This window comes from Podarcis vaucheri, assembly GCF_965113315.1.
Source record: "Podarcis vaucheri genome assembly, chromosome: 1".
In the NCBI taxonomy this organism is placed as follows: Eukaryota; Metazoa; Chordata; class Lepidosauria; order Squamata; family Lacertidae; genus Podarcis; species Podarcis vaucheri.
The window spans coordinates 89436042-89458786 of record NC_138759.1 but is presented as its reverse complement, the minus strand read 5'-3'; the positions used below and the strand labels follow the sequence as shown (position 1 = coordinate 89458786).

The 22745-nt window shown below is 43.8% G+C and overlaps 1 protein-coding gene across 21 annotated transcripts in view; it reads right to left on the bottom strand.

The window, feature by feature from the left end:
• Nucleotides 1-22745, bottom strand: part of TNS1 (tensin 1) — a 321487-nt gene that overhangs the window by 28229 nt on the left and 270513 nt on the right. For 11 of the 21 annotated variants that reach the window (XM_082237860.1, XM_082237880.1, XM_082237871.1 and 8 more), the window contains 5 exons: nucleotides 21557-21598; nucleotides 13334-13533; nucleotides 12278-12416; nucleotides 4914-5006; nucleotides 1846-1881 (listed from right to left, as the gene is read on the bottom strand). In XM_082237860.1, the coding sequence (XP_082093986.1) occupies nucleotides 1846-1881; nucleotides 4914-5006; nucleotides 12278-12416; nucleotides 13334-13533; nucleotides 21557-21598 (510 nt within the window). The remainder of the gene's footprint in view (nucleotides 1-1845; nucleotides 1882-4913; nucleotides 5007-12277; nucleotides 12417-13333; nucleotides 13534-21556; nucleotides 21599-22745) is intronic. The other 10 variants (XM_082237876.1, XM_082237862.1, XM_082237879.1 and 7 more) reach the window with 7 other exon arrangements.

The following is a 22745-nucleotide window of genomic DNA, read 5'->3' as shown; positions in this document are numbered from 1 at the left end:
TCCAAAAGGCTATGGTTCATACCAGCTGGGTTCTGTCCCAAGCAGCATTTTAAACTTGTGAACTCTCTCCTTGGCTTTCTGCTTATTTTCACTCCCTAAAGGTCAGTAGTAGCACATATTTTGGGAAGTACTGGGAATGCAGGACCTCTGAACAGTTATGGAGCAGTGCCTAAATGCTTATTGGGGTAACAGGAAACAATTATCTGGGGTAGAGATGATGAACATCCAGATGTTGCTGGACTCCAGCTCCCATCAACCCCAGTCAGTGTGGCCAGTGGGTCAGGGATTGTGGGAGTTGGAGTCCAACAACATCTGAGGGTTACATATTCTCCAGTCCTACTTTAGGGGCAAACGGCACACAAAGTTGAGTTGTGGTACAGTGCTTGCATTCCTGTTTTAATATATTTCTACAAAATGGGGCTGCAGAAGACTCATATTAAAGCAGGGGGCCTTTCAGTTTAACCATTTCCAGTTTACTCATGACTTTTGGAAAGCTGGTGGGTAAAATTTTCAACATATAACTATCAGAGATCAAAGGGTTAAAAAAACCACTCTCCCCCCACACCTTACATGTGTTTTCTGCTGAGACTGCAGAATTTACGGCTTCATATAGTGCTTAAAATCTCAGGGACTCAGTTTCATGAATAGTTTAGTTCTCACTTTGCAGCAATAGATTGTTGTTGCTAGTAGTTGCTGTTGCTACAAGTAGGGATTAGGCAGAAAGTAAATGAGATCACTAATTTGCTTGTGATGCAACAAAATGCTGCCTAAAAATGCTGCCTACAAGGATGTGACATACACCTGTAGCTCATACCTTTTCATACCTTCTCATACCTTCAAAAAGTTCTTTTGAGGTTCAAACCCAGCTCTGGGATATGGTGAGGTTCAAAATTTAACAAACAGACAAATGAAGAGCACTAAATAGTATTCCAGCATCAACCCAGTCACTTCTGTATCAGAAGGAAAGAAGGAGAAAAGGAAGAAAGGAGAGTAGGAAAGGGATCCTCTGTGGCACTAAGTAATGTAGTATGTAAGTATGACTAGAAGGAGCAAAATGCCATTGCAAAATTCAGACTTTACCTTTGTGGCAAATGTATACCTCTGGTCCCATGTCAACCTGAAAATGCCTAGTACCACCTGCCAGGTGATAGTAGCATGAGGAGCAACCATGTAATTGTGTCTATGCCTCAAGGTTCCTGTTTTCATATGTCCACAGATTAGCCTGAGATTTGATTTATCTGGATTTTGTTCCCATGCTGGACAGATAACGTTTCTATCAGGCATCCAGCTGCAGTCCTATGCAGTTACTTGGAAAGATGTCCCCTTGAACTCAACAGGGATTACGTCTATGTATACTTGCATAGGAATGCACTGCTCATCTCACAAGTTATTCAGAAATGATACTCAGAATCTTACATTCACCAAGATTGATGTAATCTCCAAAAATGCCACCTCTGCCACCAGTAAATGACAAAATAATGAAACTTATAAATAGTTTGGCAGAAGTGGCTCAGGAAATCTGCTTTTTTTGCAAGAAATTCTAAAGGAGAAATGTCTTTGTATTAGCACACTTGTATCAAGGAAGCTGAAACTATTATTATTCAAAAAGTAATCAACTTCTTGCTAATGTCTTTGCTCTCATTTATTTGCAGTTTCCATGTACAGCAGCTCTTGGGCAATCTGTGGTGCAGCAAAATTCTGTGAGGGAAATGTTTTGGTCTTCAACTCTTCTGACCACACACAAGCCCAGCAGCTTCCGTGTGGCCACTGGGACTAACAGTGGCCTGCTGGCATATTGTTGTTTGCCAAATAGTTCATATAAAATGAAAACAATTCCCTCCTTACCTTCATCAGATTCAACTACTGTCTCCCCATCTAGTTCTGAGGGGCAAGCATGGAAGAAAGAAGTGTTTGGGAAGGAAAAGATGGACAATGGCAAGGTAATGAAAATGGAGAGAAGGAGGAGACATACAAAGAAAGAGAGAGAGAGAGAGAGAGAGAAATTAGCAGGATTTCTTATGTTAAGCAACTGTAAATATCAGAAGAGGTTGTTTCTGGTCTAAATCATGACCATAAACACCACAAATCTACGTTTAAGGTTCCCGAATGCCTGAAAAACATTATTAGGAACTGGCCTTTTAAAAAAGGAACTCTGTACCACTCTTCAATCAACTCAGAGACCTAGCGCTTAGCCTGGGAGTCAGAAGAAAATGAAAATAAAGAGCCTATTTAGTCTCTAAGATGGCACATGTCTAGATTTTTACACTATACCCCCTTTCAACCAAGTGTTCATATTCTGCAGATAAAAGCAATAAATGTTTAGAGACATTTGGGAAACCAACAAGCATAACCACAGAAGATTTGGCTTTGAAAGAGGATTAGTCAAATTCATGGAGAAGGCTATCAAAGAGAAGGGAATCCAACCTTCCCAGTTGGAGGCAGTAACGCTTCCAAGCCAGCTGTTGGAAACCATGGGCGGGGAGAGTGCGCTTGTGCTCACGTTCTGCTCCCTGTTTTCCAAGCAAGCATCTGGTTGGCCACTGTGAGAACAGGATGCTAGACTAGATGGGCTATTGATTTGATCCAGCAGGCTATTATTAAGATATTGCTAGAGAAAGAGACCTTGTTGCTTAAATCACAGAAAATACATACAAGGAGAGGTGGAAGTGAGATGACACCAAGTGTTATTCCACACATTCCAGTGAATTTTCCATCGCTTTCTTTATCACATACAGCCCAATCTTTTGGAGAAGTGAGTGTATTGTGCAAGACCTCCCAATTAACTATAATTGCACATCCTGAATTTATGGGCATGTGAGTGAATCCTGACTGGGGGGGGGAGCAACAATATCACCTCATGGGGGAGAGTACTTGTTTAAAAATGTTCTGATGCCAAGGATCTCTCTACACATGGAACATTTGTGAGTCAAACGGAAGGCTTCTAGCCTAGAGTCCCCACCTCCACCCCATGCAAGCTCTGAGATGCAACATTCATGAAAACAACTGTCCAATCTGCTCCAACGCATGCCTCCTCAAACTGGACATGTGCAAAGCCTGGTAGCTTCCCATTATGCAATACACTGATCATGGTCTCTACTATTAACTACAAGCCTCTTACTCTGCAGTTGTTGTTCTTAAAAGGACTGATATGTTCAATAGCCTTCTATGGCATGAAGTACTGTCCATAAAGTGGCTGATTATACTGATGGATGGATAATCTTGAAAAAATGCATTTCAGGCTTGCTTAGGACTCAGTTTCTACTTTTCCTAATCAGCTTCAGCTTGAGCCAGGTTAGCAAGTTCATACTTGTGAAAAAATCTGTAGCAGGCAGCTCACATGCTTATGTAAACCTCTGCAAATATTGACTCTACACCTGAATATTCGGTTTAGACTGTAAACTGTCATGATTGGGGCTCACTCCCTACCCTTCCGCTGTGGGAGTTTATCTCACATCTCTTAGTTTGCTTCTTGATTGCAATCACTATCATTCCTGTGACAGTTTGTCATAATATGTTTATTATTCTTACCCTTCAGGAATCCCAGTTCAGTTTACATGGCTGCCCCACCCCAGCAGGCAGCTCCTCTATCCAGCCAGTGGCAAGTGTAAAACTTACTCAATTTTAAAACTGTAGAAGCATTATGGGGCCTTAACATTTTATGTTAAAGAGTGGGATGACATATATTCCACTGGAGCAATTTAAACTAAGCAGCATATTTCAAAATAAATTTTAAAAAATGTTCAGTAGCACCTTAGAGACCAACTAAGAGACCAACTCTAAGGTGCTACTGGACAATTTTTTTAATTTTATATTTTTTTTGACTGCATCAGACCAACACGGCTACCTACCTGAATCCAGCATATTTCAGTTACTGCAACAAGCACTCAAGATCTGTGTAATTTCGAAGACTGTTACAACACTGAATATTATATGCAGCGTCACACTGAATAATCCTACAATTTATAATCTGCGTGTAAGTGTAAATCCCCAGATATGGAAATTTGAGATATGCCATTCCTTTTAAAATTAAATATATGTGCCTCAAATCTGCAAGGAAGAGTTACATATGGAAGACTGCATTTGTGTCTTCATCTGTATCCCCAATGAAATACTTATTTGAGCCACAGTGAATGATCTGTTTGTGTCTTTTGAAGCATATTGGGATGTGGTTCCCTATCCAGACACCACTAGTTATTACATGCAATTAGTTGCAGATTATTTGAATTGGATAAGGGCCATAGAAGATTCACACTTGATTGAATTTGTACAGAAAAACTGGAGCCAGACTTTCAGATGCAGTGCAAACTGCAGAATGTGACTCCAAAATTTGAGTCTTATGGTTGAAATCCAACTTCTGCGACATTTGGAATCCAAGATAGACAAAAAGAAGAAGTTCAAATCAGATTTGTACTTTTTTTCAAATCTGCCTCAGTTCTATAAATAAGATTTATCTCTCCTTGTCATCCATAATTAAAAATGATGAATGAAAATGAACAGGAGGCTCATTATGCAAGCAACTTAAGGATGTACATTAAAAATACAAAATTGGCAAGAGCAGAACTGAGGAAAGGAAGCACTTTTGTAGAGCACAGAAAATGATGCTGGCTGATGGAAATCACCACCTTAAGGCAATATCAAGGTCTGGGCTTGGTAAGATTTGAAAAGTGATTGTGAGAACAGCAATGCCATTTGCTAAAACAACTGCTGCTGTGTAACTGAAGGAATAAAATATATGCTTATACTCCAGAGCTAAAATCTATTTTAAAGTCTGTGTGCAGTGGGTATCTTTAAAACTACTTAATACAAACTTCATGGGCCTTCTATCTTGGCAACAGGACAGTGGGTTGTACAAAAGACGATGCTGCTATTCTCCATAGTACCAGTCTCTCCATCACTATACTACTCTTGCTTACCTCCTGTTTGCTGCAACAAGATCTCTGCTGGGTTGTGAGGTTTCAGGCCCAGTGCTGAAAGCGGAGTTTTAGCCAGTCCTGGTGGAGAGCGCACTGTTATCAAAAATACAGAGAGCGAAAGAAATGCATCAACAAAACAGAACATAAAAGGGTGGATTAAATGTAAAGGAGAAGAAATCCAGGCATTTCCAGGTTTGTTTTTAAATACCAGTTTATAGCTAAACAGGGTTGTAACTGAATCCTAGCTATATACATGTATGGCTGGAAATACTCAGGGTGATTGGTGTGCTGAAACCACAGGAATGTAGCTGCCAGTAGCAGGCCCCCCGTCTCAGACAGCTTCTCTGTTGAGAAGAGACAAAGATTGCCCTCTCTTCAGTAGTGTGTGATTTCTTAAGGCAAGTGGAGCAGTGGATCTACAAAATGGAAGGCTGAGGCACTTAGGGCTCCATCCAGGCTTGCACTTGTCCCATGTCTAGAAAAGCATGGGTCTGAACATTTTCCCCCTTGCCTTACCACTTTCCCCCAGAAAACCCATTCTTTAGTGAAAAATCAGAGGAAACATCAATCCAGAGAAAACCTGGTTGATGTTTGCTCTGATTCAGTGGCAAAGACTGGATTTCCTCAGGGGAAAGCTTGGCAAGCTCTTCCAACAATGTTAACTCTCAAAGGTTTGCATGTAGCTGAGAGGACTCTTCTACACCATCCCCAAACAGGACCACCTGCTAGAGCAGGCACAGGCAAACTCAGCCCTCCAGATGTTTTGGGACTACAACTCCCATCATCCCTAGCTAACAGGACCAGTGGTCAGGGATGATGGGAGTTGCAGTCCCAAAACATCTGGAGGACCGAGTTTGCCCATGCCTGTGCTGGAGCTACAGCAACTCTACAGCCAACTCTAACACCTTGCTTTGTGTTTGCACCAAACTACTAAACTCAGCACAACTAGTCAAAGACATTTGTTATCTCTCAAGTTATTAATGTTCCCAGCATTGACTACAGCTAATAGGTGTGTGGCAAGCAAGGTTGGCTGTTGTTGTTTTAAGTAGCTTTTGTGGACAACTTACTTCACACTGATAATGTTTTCAGCAGGTCAGATCCATATTTCAAGAAAATCATGCCCCCAGCTTCTCCAGCTTAAATCTTGGCCTGACATTTAGCCTATTAAGTTTGCTCCAGTAGCAAGGATATAACTACAGATGTGTATTCAGATGCTGTACTGAGCCTGTGATGAAGCAGCAACCAGTCAAAGTCCCACTGGCAAGGAATTAGGTGCTTATGTTACATAGCAGGACTGGAGGACTGGTAACTGTCTCTGGAATGCATCTGATAATTTCATGCGACCATGATCTTTCTGCCTCTTTTCTTCTTTGTGGAACATCCCTTAGAAAATATATAAAGGAATGACATATCCATGTTTCCATCTCCCTTTTTTCTTCAATAAATCATCACCATCCTTCCCATTTATGGCTTTTTGTGAGAGTATAGGGTTAGTGCAGAAACTGAAACATAGCAACTTCCCATTTTCTCTTTACAAGCCCAAGAGAACAACCCAATAGAGAGAACCTTGGTAGCAAATGACCGCAGCATCCCCATCCCATTACCAGGATGTCTGAAGAACAGCAATGAATGAATAGATAATGTATGTCATCTTATGTCAGAGGTTTTGCCACAAGGTAGAGATGGCATCTGCAAAGATCGTGATCATGAGACAAGAAGGATTTGAAACATTGCATTCGAATGGCATTGTATATCACAAATAACATACATCATATATGTAGATGCCTATATGTATAACTTGTATATCAACAAAGTATTTGAATGATTGCATCCACATATATCTCATTTTATATCTACCCAATCAAAAAGGAGAACAACATTTAGGATAGCCATGCATATATACACTTTATATATATATGTATACAGCAAGCAGCAATGGATGTAGATGTATACGTGAGATGTGTTCCAAACAGCAAGTCTCACAAAAACTCCAATGTGGGTTTTTCTCCTTTTTCAGTGTACTGCTATCATTGCAAGTGATATCATATTTCACCAGCTCCAAACAATTCAGGCTTTCTAACTTGAAACTCAAGTTCTCTTGCAGAGTGGGCGTACACAGACAAATGAAGTACTATATTGTCCATTAAGGAAAAATTCGACACATTCTCCATTACTTGCATTGCAACCCTCTGACTTACAGCTTCAGATGGGCACCCTTGCCGGGGACACAGCAGGAGGAGGGAGGGAGGGAGGAGCATTAAAGGAAAGCCAGTTACCAAGAGCATATATTTCATCATGGATTAGCTAGGCTGGCTAGGATTAATGGCTCAGTACCAATGAATGACTGGGAAACAAGCAATTCCAAAAGCAGCTAGTCCATGTCTGGAATATCATATAGCTCAGTGCTCAACCTGCATCCTCAAGAGCCTGTACAGCAGGCTCTTTGTGGGCTTTGCTGATAGCACCTCAAGTGCCTTGTTCAGCTTGCTGGCAAAGATGACAGGCATTGTTACCAAATCAGTTCACATAGTGGATCTGTAACTGTTCTGTAGGAGAAAGCTATAGAGTCACATGCTTTCCTATAGAGATACCTTCAGCCCTCTAAGAATATGTAGCAGGTCAAGTCTATGGAAGGATTTGAAATGTCATTCTGGCTCAACAGAACCAGAATGAATGTGCAACTCACAGCATGTCTGTACATGTGAAGGAAGAGTCAGTCATGATGAAGGCTGTAATCCCATGCACATTTATTTGGGAGTAAATCCTACTGAAATCACTATGAATTACTTCTGAGTGAATATGCATGGGATTGAGCTGTGTGCTCCCATGAAATCAATGGGATGACATTTAGTCATGGCTAAATTGTGTTAATTGCTCTTGTATTATGCAACTAAAAGTACAAAAATGTCCCTGGCAGTGGTCTCCCAAGACACTTTCTGCACTGACAGTGATGTGCTTCCCAAGCAAATTATATTTAGCCAAGAGAGGATTGTGAAGATTGGAAGTACTCTTCATCTAACCCTTGAAACAAGCACATTGAGGATGTGGCCTTTAAATATTAACATCAGTGAATGAGGCTCAGCTGGAGGATTTCATTTTACCTATTCTTTGGGGACCTATATTAAGCTACTTCTTGCTATTATTGCTCAGGATCTCATTCACCTTAGTTTTCCATAAACATATCTGTCACAATTCACTCTGCATTGGGAAGAAGACCAGTGTGGATGCATTTTTAAAGGCCCTGCTAAAAAATCTATGAATGATAACTGACAGTAGATATTAAAAACTGGGGTGTTAATAAGTGGGGGTACCAGTTCTGTTCTGAAATAAGAGCCAGCCTCTTCTGGAAGACAACAGTGATGCTTCCAGTTTGGAATCAGAATGTTCTGGAAATTTTGGGTCTGCTATTTTTGAGATTTTTGCTGTTTCCCAGCTGCTCACTGGCTCATTGCTGTTGGTATGCACTTAGCCATGTTAGCACTGCCAGATGAAATATTGGCAGAACTGTTCAAAGCTAAATTAATTACATTTAAAAACCCACCACCAAGTTATCAAGGGGTTAGTCATTCAGAGGCATGCTTGACTAGAAAAGTAAGGAAGACAGAGCATGCAAGAGGAAGTTAAAGACCAGGTATTCACCCACGGCCTCAGTCGTACCTTGGAAGTTGAACAGAATCCATTCCAGAAGTCTGTTCGATTTCCAAAACGTTCAGAAACCCAAGCGCAGCTTCTGATTGGCTGCAGGAAGCTCCTGTGGCCAATCGGAATCCACAGAAGCCCTGTTGGACGTTTGGGTTCCAAAGAACATTTGCAAACCGGAACACTCACTTCCTGGTTTGCAGAGTTCAGGAGCCAAAACATCTGAGTACCAAGGCGTTTGGGAGCCAAGGTACGACTGTACAAGCTACTATCACACCGCAGTGTGGGGGGCATTACTACTTTGGAATTTCCCTGTCTGGTGGGTGGAACACCTGTCTGTTGAGATCAAGTTAACTACTGACTCAGCTAAATGGTATACTGCACAGTGTCTCTGCATTGGCCTGATGCAACTTTGAATGTGTTCTATCAAAGAGAAACAACAATATTAAATACAGTATTATCTAAACACATAAACTATTTGAATGTAACATAATGTCAGGTGTGAAGCAGGAAAGGATGTGGCTACAAAGGAAAAATCAGGAGCATTCAGTGAACTCCTGGTTCTTCCTTTGCAAGGGGTTGTTTGTTTTTTGCTGACAGCACAGATCAGCTGCAAACAGCTTTTGATTGGTTACAAATGGATGTCAAAGGGTCTCACTGTAACTCTGAAGACACACTCTCAGTCCCCATTTGCCCCTTCAAATTCTGACAGAACTAAACACACACATACTTACATTGAAACACAAATCAATTTGCAGCTAGATTTACCTCTTCCACTGAAGAGCTACAGACCAAAGAGCACATGCACCTCTTTGGCCTGTGGTTCCCTTAGCTTTGGATTAAAAAGGCACATTTGGACCTATTAGTGCAATGGAATCCCTGCTGGTGTGGGCTTTTGCTATTGTCCTCAATTTCATTTCTTTCTTAAAATGGCGAAGACTACATGTTTTAAAAAAAAGATAGAGAAGCAAATCTACATGTTGTTCACTTTTATTTGAGAACTGAAGGAGGAACAGGTGTGCAAGGCAGCAAATGCCCTAAAGCTGTATCTATGTAGAATGGAAACCACTCATTCCTCATTTGGTCTGGGCGTGTGCACATATGTACACACCTATGGAATAAGTTGTGGCCTCTGAAGCATATGCACTCTATGTATGAAATGTATACCCTGTCCTTCCTTACAAAACTGCCCAGAAGGGAGTGGGAGCTATCATTCATTAAATTTGTATCTGAACTTTCTACCCAATACCAGGGTTGGGGACTTCTTTCAGTCCAGGGACTGCATTCCCTTGTAACTCCTTAGGGGGAGGGGCATATGCCAGGGGTGGGCCAAAGCTATATACACAAATACACACCCCATTCACAGCTATCTACATATGCATGCCCCATTCATACCCATCCGCTTATCCCCACACTATACCCATTCACACACCTGCACCTCCATTCATACGCATACCCCTCCACGATTCACACATATCCATACATCTGGGTCACATTTCCTTTTGGGATGCTGAGAAATGAGCTTCCTTTTTCTCAGCACAGAAATGCAGCAAGCTGCCAGTGGAAGCAGTGGGACTCTGCAGCCGTTGCATCTCTTCCCTCATTGCTCCATTGTTCCTCATGATCAGCATTTTTGGGAGGGGAGTGGGATAGGATAGATTAGAGAAGATGAAGTTTGAACCTCCCTGCAACTTCCCACCTCCTTTGCCACCACTCAGCTGACTGGCAGAAGCAGCTGAGCAATGGGAGAAATGTGGCTGCACAGGAGAGGTCAGCAGGGCAGATGGAGAGGCCAAGGGGTTGCATCCAGCCCATAGGTCCTGCTTTAAATGGCACACATCAGTTTTGAAAGATTTTGTGCACTGCAGTATCTGGTCCCAATTTACAACCATCAGTTTTTGTCAGTGCAAACAGAAGGCAGAACGAACTTGCAAAGGGCCTTGAACGCTGGGCACTTGGGATGGAAGAACAGTGGACCTTTCCATGCGAAAGAGCTGACGCATCCCTCCATCTGTTCTGCATAAGCCCATGTCCTGTTGTGGAGGTATTTCAAGGGTGTCGTTAGGGCTTGGGTTAATTTTTATTTCCTCCCACCTGCAGAAAACAGCTGCCTCTCTCTCCCTCTCCCATAAAGAGAGGAAGCCATGTAAAAATTGCCTAAAGTAGGATCTGTGTGCCAAAAACCTAAACTTTAAATACTTCTCCTTTGGGATATTCCACAGCTCAGCTCAGGTGTTAGGCATAACCAGGACTGTTTGCCTTTTCTAACCCATCAACTTTGGCAGATTTGGGGTATGGTTTTTCTGTCTAGAAAAGCAGTTAATAGTGCTGAAACTGACTGACACATGTGATAGGCAGGTTTATAGGTACAGTATGTGATTCCGCTTCCCCTTTAAAAAAAATACTTTTTTTAAAAAAAATCCCTGGAACATTACACTGCTCAGAGTATCTCTGAATGATCAGACCAAAGGGATTTCTCCAGCTTATGCACCAGGGCTTGCAGATATGTTTTTAACTGTCAGCCAGGGAAATGTAATTACTAATTTAAGTCCATGATGCTGCCAGATGCTTCACAGGATGGGGAATTCTTCATTCATAATAACAAAGACCTGAACTTATGTACCATCTAGAATTTATGAACTGGGAATCTTCACAGTGTGGTATAAAATTCCCCCAGCAGGGAAGCAAATTTGCCTATGTAAGTGTTTTCATAGAGGTTCATAAATCATGTCATTGTTATAAGTGCATTACATAACTCATATACATAACTACTAAGTGTTGCTGATGGATATGGGGAAACTACTGTCAGGGCCATGTGACATTCTTGTTAATCCAACTTTGTGTATTTGTCCATGCTATGGAGAGCAAGGCTAATTTAACTTTTTTCCCTTGACATCTAGGAAGGCAGATATTGTGTACCAAAAACATTGGATGGGTTTCTCTAAAATAGGCCTGCAGAATGGATGACCTACATAGCCAAATGAACCCACCAGGCATATGCTGTGGTTTAACAAGCCACACCCAACTCCAATCCTGCAATTGCTAGTTGACAGCAAGAACAGAAGTATTATCAAGCCCCAAGTAGGCTGCCCTACACGGCTAGAGGGCTTCACTAAGCTTAGCAGGCCGTAAGTTGCGCAGTTCTGCTATCTTAACTGCAGAACTTTTATACAATAATAACAGAGCCTTGTGGCATCTTCAAAATCAGCAAACAGTCTTCAAGGAGTTGCAAGGCTCTTTACTGTTTTTTCCTGTAACTAGCTAGCACAGCCAACACTTTGGAAAGTGAACAATTTATGAACAATTGTGAACCTCCTTGTCTGGCAGACAATGAGAAGGAGAGTGTAGAAGACAGCACAGGGCTCTGCTGCTATGGTTTATGCTGACATTCAGAAATTATGGCTCCTCTTCACCACTTGCTGGTAGCTAATGGCTCTAACCATAATCGATCCCCCCAAGAGTTGCAAAACTTTGCTGTTGTGATGATAATTATCATGGACGAATGCATACTTATTGATGACACTGTGAGAAATTTACAGCAAGCAGAGATGAAAGGGGAAGAAGCCAAGACTGGCAGACAGAGAGAAACGAGAAAGTGAAGGGGTGATTAAAATGGTGGTGGGTGTTGGGAAGCTGAGAACGGTTTGACCGACTGCCTCTTAAGTCTGGCTTTGCCCAAGCCACCCATCAATGCCCCCTCTCCCATCCCCTGCCATGGAACTTACGTAGGTTACTGTAAGGGGTTTGTGGTGAGACAGGGAAGGCAGGGGTTGGGGGAGAGGTCTCACCACCACTGGAAGGTGGACTGCTTGGAGAGGTCCCCTGCATCTCTTCAAAGGCCTCTTTGTAACTGTGGAGATGGGGCTGTAAGAGAGGGAAAGCAGAATCAGTTATCAAAATTCAGGACCTTCCTGACCTCTCCCCCACAAATTGGGGCAGGAGAAATGCCTGCCTTCTCTTTGCCAGATGCTTCCCCCATCTCCCGCCTGGTCTGGTTGCAATTTTAAACTGCTTGCTCCTATGCTTCCTTTTCTTGCCTTTATGACCCTTTCTCCCACTCCTAATTTCAGAAAACATTCTGCTTCTGTAGTTGGGTTCCATTCCCCATACTGTCAGAAACAGCTCCTACAGATGACCCGTTAACTGAGCATTCATAATAATTTGCTTTACTGAGTATTCATTCTGATTCATTTGCATCTTCCTGTCAATCAGTCATTGATCCCACATTTTCAGTGCACTTCCCTGTCACTTTCCTAATTGCAAAAGTCCATTCCCAAAATTAAAAAGTGGGTTTGTGGCACTAGAGCAACAGAGGACTTTCATCCACTTTGATTGCACAGGTCTTAATTTCCAACATGCACTTGAATCTGTACCAGAATATAGTGACGGTCCAGAGGCTTCCAGCAAGTGGCCAAAATAGGAGGGACTGATGGTGGCTCTTCCCAGTTCCAGCAACACAGGTTGCAACTGGTATTCCATCATGTTGGACATGAGAACAACCATGGACATTTCTGAGTCCCAAACCATTGCAACCTCTTCCAAAACTGAAGAAGCAATTTCCACCCAAGGAATACTTAGGAAGGCCTACCCATGCATGTGTCATTTACTTTATCCATTCTACTGCCAAACTAAATTCATTGCCATTCCCAACCCTGGCCCTTCCCTACCTACTATCAAGCGCTGGGGTCAAAGAGACATATATCCCCTTCTGTGTTTCCATGCATGCAAGCATGGAAAGGCCGGAAGGGAAAATAGTGTTTTAATAAGAAAAAGAAAAGCACCTCCTTGGGCCTTCCTCCAGGGTTGGCAGCGATGGTGCTGACCACCTCCGGTGAGACACAGTGAACTGGAGAACGAACTGTGGGGCTTCGTGGTGAACTAGGATCCTGGGGACTGTTCTCATACTGGCCTTCACTGGTGGTACGTCTCCGTACAGGGGCTTTGGCTTCTTCTGGTGACTTCTCCCGTGGCGACTGTACTCCTGAAAGTTCAATTGAACTGTGAGAAAAGTGGCGTTCCAAGCACAGGAAGAGCTTCAATACATTTAGAAAGTCTTTACGAACCAATATTCAGATCTTTGGGCTGTGTCTTGGCTTTGGAAAGAAACTGAATCAATTAATCAGGAGAGGGGAAATGGGCAAATCCATCACTTTCCACCAGCAGATTATAGTGAAAACCAAACCCAACCCAACAAGCACAACTTAAAATTGTGACACCCCGGTTCATACATTTAAAAATCCCTGCATAATGAAGCAGCTGCATTGGAGAAAGCATAGAGTTCATGCTGAAGCCAAAAATCCCCAAGATGCCCTGTTCATTTCCTTCCTCGCCTCCTGAGCTGGGCTTCTGGAGGATAAGACGTTGGTGTGGATGCCCTGCATTGTATTTTACTTCTCTTACCTGGCTGTAATAGGTGTATGCATGTGATCTGTGTGTAGGATTTATTAACATGAACCAAAGCACTGATTTAAGTAGGGTGTACTTAGAGCAGGCAAACTTAACAGCCTGATTACTTTTTTCCTTTCTTTTCCTTTTTTGGTAATCAGCTTCCATTCACCTAATATTACCACATATTCTTAGGCAACTTAAGACATCTCCACCACAGTAATATATTCCCCTCCTTGTCTTCAGGCCTTCTCCCTGCTCCAACATTTCCATACAATGACCTAGGAAGCAGTTGGCAGGAGAAGGCAGATACAGGTCAAGAGAAAAGCCAGCTCAAGGAATTGGAAGGGATCCTCATATACAATCCTTTCCATACTGCACTGAGCCAGAAGCAGGGTGTGTGTGCTGGGAGGGGGGAATAGGTCCAGGAGACTCAAGCAACTGAGCAAAGCCACACACTGAAGGAGAAAGGAAGGGGGGAAACCCCAAGGCCACTGGCTAACGTGGTCCAGAAAAGAGATCTAAGGCTGCTTGCTATTCTTGTCCTCTTCAACTTTCAGAGTCAATCTAAGGCAACAGAGAGGAAAGTTCAAGTCTCTGAAGATATATGCTTTTTGTGTGGTGCAGTGGTTAGAGCACTGGGATAGAACCTGGGAGACCAGGGTTCAAATCTCCATTTAGCCTTGAGTCTTGGTGGGTGAGTAGCAGTTTCTTAGCCTAACCTACTTCACAGGGTTGTTGTAAATTAGGAGAACCATGTATGCTACCCTGAGCTCCTGGGAAGAAAGGTAGGGTATAAATGTAACAATAAATAATAATTTAATTGGCTCTTATTCCCCCTAACAGTATACGCTCCCTGGATTAATTATGGGAAATGTTGATTGATGTGGGTGCTGCTGATAAATTTCTCTTAGTGGTCTGTGGAGTGCGCATACACACCACACACCCACACCCATCCCTAGTCTATTAAACTTGTTTATGAACGTGATGCTGCCAAAAATTGGAACGGAGGGTTCAGAGTGCAAACTTCCCTAATTTGGAATTTCTGAACTAATCGCAAACATTTCCACACTTTGGGCTTGGCTTACAGTGAGCTTTGCTCTGGCTGCCACCACCATAGGCCTCTCCCCTTTCCTGCTGAAACTTACTTGTTAGCATCAGCATAGAGAAGACTTGCTGCTGCAGCCATTATTGGGCCCTGGAGCACGGCAGCAGCATTGTGGGTGCCAAGACACCTGGGAAATGTAGTTCTGTTACTGAGAAGCCCAAGCAAAACTCAGGTACTTGTTGCTGTAACCTTTTAAAGCCTATTCAAGGTTGCTGCAGTGGTTACTGCAACAAGCAGGGGGGGGGGGCTCGTTGGGAGATCTTCAGGCTTCACTGAGTTCCCAATGATTAGGGATGGGCGAATCTGTCAATTTTGCTTCCTCTCAGTTTCTCATTTATCCAGGCTTGACATCAGGTTTTCCACCTTTCCATGCCTGTTTGTGATTATTATTATTTTGTAAGTCCTCATGCAGATTCATCAGCACTTTAGGGTGAATTTCTCCTCTTACACACTTTTTTTTTTTGTAAAGCGATTTATCCTGAAATTATGCATTCTGTATGTTATTTTCCACTAATATATGCACTTATATGCACACTTTGCATTAGTATGTGCATTTTTGTACACATTACTTGGCAGGAGAAGCACATTGCAAAATTCAGGGAAGTGCCTATTTCAAAAGACGGTTGTGTTTCGCTTCACGCATTGTTTTGAAAATTGTGAACTGAATCAAATTTCTTTCCCATCCCTACCAATGACATCACTGGGAGTGCAAGAAGACTCAGAACTGTGACTGGGCTATAGCTAAGAATGAGCTCAGCTTGGACCTGTTCTAATCAAATCCAAATTAGCTTGTTTTAGGTGAGCCTGCTTCAAACGGAGATTGAAGTCTGTGGTACAGATAAACACCTTAAGATGTCTAGCGGTGCAGTTGTGCCCTGATGTCAACCTGAGTCTCTGATTTCAACTGATGCATAACAATGAAATCCTGAAAGTCATCTGCAGCAATGGATTTTGTTAACATGAAAACTTTGTAGCTGGGAACAGCACCTGCAACATTTCAAATTGTGCCCTGCAGCTGTGAAACGGAACAGCAGTGCCAGGGAACAGAGGCGGTCAGAGCAAGCGAGAGACACCAAACTCTCATCAGTTGTGAAGCTGTATAATGATGTGTTTGTTGCAGTGCCTGGACTTCTTTCTTTCTTTCTCCTTTTCCTGAAAGAAACCTGCCAGAGGGAGGGGTCTCATTCACTAAATGGGGTAAGCTCACTCCACCTCATTTACTTAAGATTTGCAGATGTAAGCTTTTGAGACACTACATGTCAGCACATTCAAACCCCAACTAGGGAAAAGAGCCCACTTCTTTTATATAAGCAGCAATGACTGAATTCCCTCCTTCCTGTACCCACCCCACAAACACATTTGAATGATTTTTAATTTATTTTTTAAGGCACTGGTTCCAGTGTCCTTAAAAAGTTTCTAAAACTCATGGGGCTTTGGGGCTGCTTTTGAGTCCCTTGGCTAATCTGGATCTCTCCCTGATTAGTAACAGCTATGCCATTTTCTCAGCTGCAGAGAGCCTTGCTTTTCACACAGCTGAAAGAAAAGGGAAGTTTCTTTTCTTTTTCTTTAAAGGAGGGAAAGAACAGGAATGCACAGATTTTGGGCAGCGTTCTGAGATTCCCAAAACAGAAACCCACTTGGGAGGAGAAAGAGGAGGGAGCCAGAATCCATGGCAACAGAAGCAACCACAATACAACATCCGGAACTAAGGAAAATCCATTGATGAAAAGAGCAGTGAGCTCAAGCAGCACCACACACAAAACTCTTTAAAGTAAAGCAGCAGCATTTTGTGTGTGTGTGAAAACAGGGACAAAGTGGTGCTAAGGCTGAACTAACAGGTTCAAGCCCAGAGACTGCGCCACTGCACAGCTCACTGGCCCCCCAAGCATTCCAAAAGACTCCCCCCCCCAGATAGGAAGCGAATGGCTGCACAGACAGACAAGGCTCTAGCAGCCCACCATTTTGATTTTAACAATTGCTAACCCCAGGACAGTAGTGGCAGGGAGCTAAGCCACCCCATTGGGGGTGCAGGACCAATGAGAGAAGCAAGGTTAGTAGGCTAAGGGAAGTTGGCTCATCCTCTTGCTACAGTGATGCTCTCATTGGCCATATGACCATGAAGCTGGCCTCTGACTAGAAAAGCTCCCTGTCACTCTCACCCTGGGGTTAGTACTTAAAAAATAATAATGGTGGGCAGTTTAAGCCTTAGAGTAATTGGCTGGTGCAGCACCACTTTGTAGCATGTGCTAGCCAACAACTTTGTCCTCATCTGCCTCCTACCTATCCAGCCACTCAGGGAGGGAGAAATGTATGGCTGCCACCAAGGCAACCATGACAACAAAAAATAAAAGAAGTCAAGGCAGAGCACCAGGGAGGGAGAAAAGTGGAGTGCCCAGAGGGCCCCCGCACCTCAAAGCAGGTAGTGCCTCTAAGGGAGACAAATCCCTTTCTGCAAGGATTGTTACCTGTCTGGTTTTAAACCCAAAAATATTTCAGTCATTTTTCAAGTTAAGCTTCAGCAGTTAAGTTTCAAGATCATCCTCATTTCAGTGAACTAATATATGCAAAGTGTGTATATTATCCCTCCCTGCAGCCTTGTCACTGGAGAGGCACAATATTTCTCCTATAGAATTGCAGAAGTGGAAGGGATCCGATGAGCAGCATCTGGATCTAGATCTATCAGGCCTCTGGGAGTGGAAGTGGGTGGTTCCAGTTATCGCCACACTGTGTTGTCTTCCTTGAACTTCCTTGAATGTTTGAAGCTGGGGATAATGCATTTTCGGGGATAATACCCCCTTCTGTTCATACTCCCATCCTTTGGCATCAACAAGCAGGAGATGCATAGAAGTTGGCTTCCTTTCTAAAACCCTTAATCCCTATTGAATCATAGTTTCTTGCAGTTGCTGGCATAAGCCTGAAGGCCAACACAAGCCCTTTGCAACTTTTAAGTTTTATCCCGAACACAATGAGCACAACATACAAGCAAGATGCCAGCTGTCAGTACCAGGAGACCTTGAGGAAAGGCACAAGTCTGTTTGCTGAGAAGCGAAAGGAGCATGGCACACAGGAAGGGGAAGGAGGGGAAGAGAGCAAGAAAGCAACAGCCTTGCTGGATGCTTGAGTGGGAAACTCATTGGGAAGCAGTGAGATACGGGCAAAGGTCAGTGCCAATTGCAATGTGGGCAAAACTCAGACTGATACTGCTAATGTGTGCAGAGAAAGAAGCCATTGCCCTCTGATTCAAGGCATTCCATATGACTCCCACACCCAGAGAATGGCTGCCATAGTTCCCTCTGTATTGCTGCTGCACGCACATTTCAAACGTATTCCGCCCTAGGCTTCAAAACCTTTGCACCAAACTTTAGAAACCCTCTACTTCCTCTGGCCTTTTTATTATATGCCTTATTTCCTTCTTCTCTTTAAAGCAGACAGAGGGAGGGGAGGAAGAAGGAGACCAGTGTTTTCAGAGCCAAGAGTGGTGACACCTTGGCTCGGGGTGACCAGGCTCCCTGGAATGGCTGAGGAGCAGGAAAAGCTGGGCATTAGCAACAGCGCTGCTCAACAAAATTATCTCTCTGGCACTCTCCTCCTCCTGTGCTATATTTACTAGCAAAACTCTAAGCTGAGAAGATACAGTGTCCCTTCCCTAGAGTGAGGCTACCATCTTCTGTAACCTGCAGCCAAGTTCTTCAGCCACACAGGGGAGGATTAGTTCCTTCCCAGCATTAATGGAATCCAACAACAAGCAAGTGCCATCATGAAACTTTGGATCAGAGGACAGCTTCAAGGTGACTCATCAAGATGGCACTGGAAAACCCTTCCTACCGGGGCCAAGCTAGGCATGCCAGCACTGTTCACCTACAACTCTAGGGAGAAAGGATCTATTATTCATATGAAGTGGAGGGGAGGGCAGGGGAGCTGAACCATCTCCCCTCTTCTCTGTCTCTGCCTCGCTGTGTTTTCCCACTTGATGTACTACACTCAGGTCTGATACTAGAATTAAACTGGGCAGGTGGAAAATTACTGAAAGCAATGGAAGGTAAAGGATGTGGTTTGCATGCAGAAGATTCCAGGTTCAATCCGGGGCATATCCATTATAAAAAGGATAAGGTTAGGAGTTATAGGAAAGGCTCCTTCAGTCCCTGGATAGCTGCTGCCACTCAGACTAGCCTTCCAGGTATTGTTGGACAACAGCTCCCATCGGCTCCAGCCAGCATGGCAAAAGGTCAGGAATGACTGGGGTTGCAGTCCAACAACATCTGAGCAGCAGACACTCACATATGCATTTATAGACATGTAAATGTAAGTAAATTCATAGCTTTGCTTTTTGAATGCATGGCAAGTTCCTTCTGCTGCTGCTTAATTAAGCATTCTGGGTAAACTGCACACTATTACACCCAATGGCCTGGGGAAAACCATACCTTACTTTCTTTTTACCATTCAACTGCAAAGAAAGCATAGTCGGTTGATGCACTATAGTACATAAGGAAAGCACTGCTACATTAGCCAAGGGTCCATCTAACTGATTGTTTGCAATAGGAGTCGGGCAGGTGCTTTTGGGAAGCCACCAGGTAGGACATGAAGGTAGCCACTCTCCCCTACTCTTGGTCCCCCAACAACTGGTATTCAGCCATAGGCTGCCTCTAGACATTTCCAGGTAGCTGTACCATGGCTAATAACAATCACTGAGTGAATCTTATGTTATATTACTTGACTCTGCAAGGATTCAGACAGCATATTTTATTTTTCAATTTGTATCTTTCCTTTTGTGTGGGCAATACTTGTATCAAAACTTCCTCTGGCATTTTGGAGGAGATGCCAAAGGAATATTCCAACAGCAACTCCTCCACTCTCAAACTGAAAGATTATTCACAAGAAATGAGAACACAGAGGTTTAATTCACAAGCCCACTCTTGTGCACATAGGAAACATTCTTTCATTAAAATAGTTTAGAGTCTGGTTTCTTATTAATAGATTAACATCCAGAGGAACTTTATAGCCTAAGTTCAGAGATAGCAATCTTGGCCTGGTAAACCATTGTTTATTGACTTGAGAATGAGCTGCGTGGCCTCACACTCCACAGTTTCCCGTGATATCTTCAGTTTAACATCTGCAAACAAAACTGGTTCTGATGTCACAGAAAAGTGTCAAGCCAGGGTAGAAGCACTGAAGTTGGGTGCACGAGGACAGAAGAAGGGAGGAGAGAAGGGAGTTGTCAGGGGTTCAGGAGCAGAGGCAAGGGCAAGGGAGGAAACAGAGAGCGAGGGGGAGGAGGCAGAAGAAAGGATGAGTGATGACGACGACCCGAGATCTCCGAGTCTTTCCAGTGAATCAGAAGATTCACAGAAAGGAGCACCAGTGGCCAGGGCAAGGGGGGAGCTTAGGGGGACACCCCAGGAGGAAAGGGCCAGAGGGAGCTCAGAGGGGAGCAGTTGGAAATCGGGACCAGCGTCACCAGCAGAGAGCAGGGGAGAGGAAGGGAGTCAGGTATCAAGCGCTGGCAGCTCACAACAGGAGGGAGGGCACGAGTCAGGAGTGGCCACACCTCCATCGGGGAGCGAAGAAACGGTCAGACGGAAAGTGGAAGGTTGGGCGCGCGCGCCAAGTTCAAATGCACAGGAAGGTGGCGCAGTAAGCAGCCCGGAAAGGGAGCCAGGTCCTAAAGCCCGGCGCAAGGAGACAGAAGGGTCCGGGGGGTCAGCGTCAGAAGAGTCCCGGAAGGAAGAGACCCCGGGGGGCAGAGGGACCCAGAGAAGAACAGTCAGGCGGAAAAGGTGGAGTAAGGCTAGGATATTAAGTTGGTGTACAGGAGGCGGGGACCCAGACAGAGCTTCGCCGATCTAACCATAAGACGTAGAGTTGCACGCAGCAGCTTGAGAATGGGAACTGTAACTCAATAAAGACTTTTACTAAATGATCGCTGGCTAGCGTGATCCTCTGTGAGCTAGGATCGGGGAGCAACTCTGACAGGAGTGTAAGAACACACAACTTGCTCTCAATGCAATAAACCATGGTTTATCAGAATGGACTTGTGGAATGTCATCTGGGCCTATTACAAGGACAGCCCAGAGCATGTCTCTTGGAACTCCCCAACAATATTAGTAAGTTCTCTCATTTAAACTAAACAAATAAATACCTCTTTCAACTTTACGTTCCTGTAGGAACATTATATAAAGCAAGTGAGCATGAGGATCCCATGCAACCCCAAAGCAGTGAATGTGTGCACAGGAGCCCATCCTTCTAGTTGCTGCTCTCTTTTAAATGTGACATTCCATTAGAATTTGGGCATTGTATGCATAGACCACAGGTCACCGTTTCAAGGGGGGACTATAAGCCAGAGTAATAGGATATCAAGCATACACCATGCTGCTGCATTAATCCTGAAGCAGTGTGAGAGCTAGAGGCAATGTCTATGGGATATTTTCTTGGGGGCCAGGGTGGGGGGTGGCAAAAGGCAGTGACCAAGTCAACCAAAGCACTGTGAAATTTTACAGGAGTACAAATTCCAAACCTGTAGGGAGAGAGGTGGGTGGATTCAGAAGAGCCAAGTATCCTGTATTGGGGCAAATGAAACACATAGAATAATAATAAAAAACAGCATCTTCTGTTGGAATGGCAACCCATACTTTTTTTGCAGGGGTATAGAGATGTCACACATCTGCAATGATTTCGGAAGTAGTCCTAAGGCCACTGTTAACTCTGATATACTGAGGCTACCTGCACCAATGAAAGAGATCAGAAAACAAAACAAAACAAGCACCCAGGAGCCCTTGTTGAATATGAGGTTCCGGTGAAAACTTGTCTCTCCTCTTCTGGCTCCAAGAGCTCATGTTCCATAAATACCAAGCATGCAAGAGAGATGCTTTGGAACAACCACGTGTTTGAAATCCATCAAGAGGCTCCTTTCTCCAGAGCAACCTGCTGAGTAAGATTCCAAGAATTTACACACACACACACTTCACCCCTTCTGCTAGCCATGCTAGAAGCCCCTCTCCTGCTTCCAGTCAATATCGCCAGCCACAGCAGAAAGATCTGAAGTAAAACACCCCAGCGATGCCTGTACAACACACATAGCCCCTAAACAGACCTTGGTGTGCTGGCCAAGCACTACAGTGAGTGATCATCCCATTCCTGGATTCTGGCCTTCCTTTCTCCCCCAACTTCCACCCATGCAAAAACCACCCCTTGGTGTTATGGAGACACCTGACATAGCACCAACAACAAAGCAGCGGTGAGTGTGGTGGCCACTGAGATAAACAAGCCCCTAATCCCCTAATCCTTTTGCAAGTGACTTCTGGTTATACCACAGATGAGCACCACACGTAGCAAATGAATCCACACACTGCAAGGGAAAAGGAGGAGGAAGCACAACCAATGATTAAAAGATAAATAAATAAGGAGCTTTTGGAGTTAGAGCAAGGCTGTAGAGTCCAAACCTGACAGGCCCCAAAACCAGGTCAGATCCTTCCCAGAATTCCCAACAGACACATTTTTTATCCACTGGGAATGCACAGCTGTCACATGTGAGGAAAGGACCTGGCAGTATTGGAGGTAATTGCTAATGTGGGTGAGAAGCAGGAAATCACGTTTTCTTGCCTTTCCGCACACAAATTAGGAGGCAACCTTACTCTGGCACCATTTTGGTTTTTTCTGGCACCATTTTGGAATGGACTCTCAACAGCCACCCCAGCTCTCTGTCC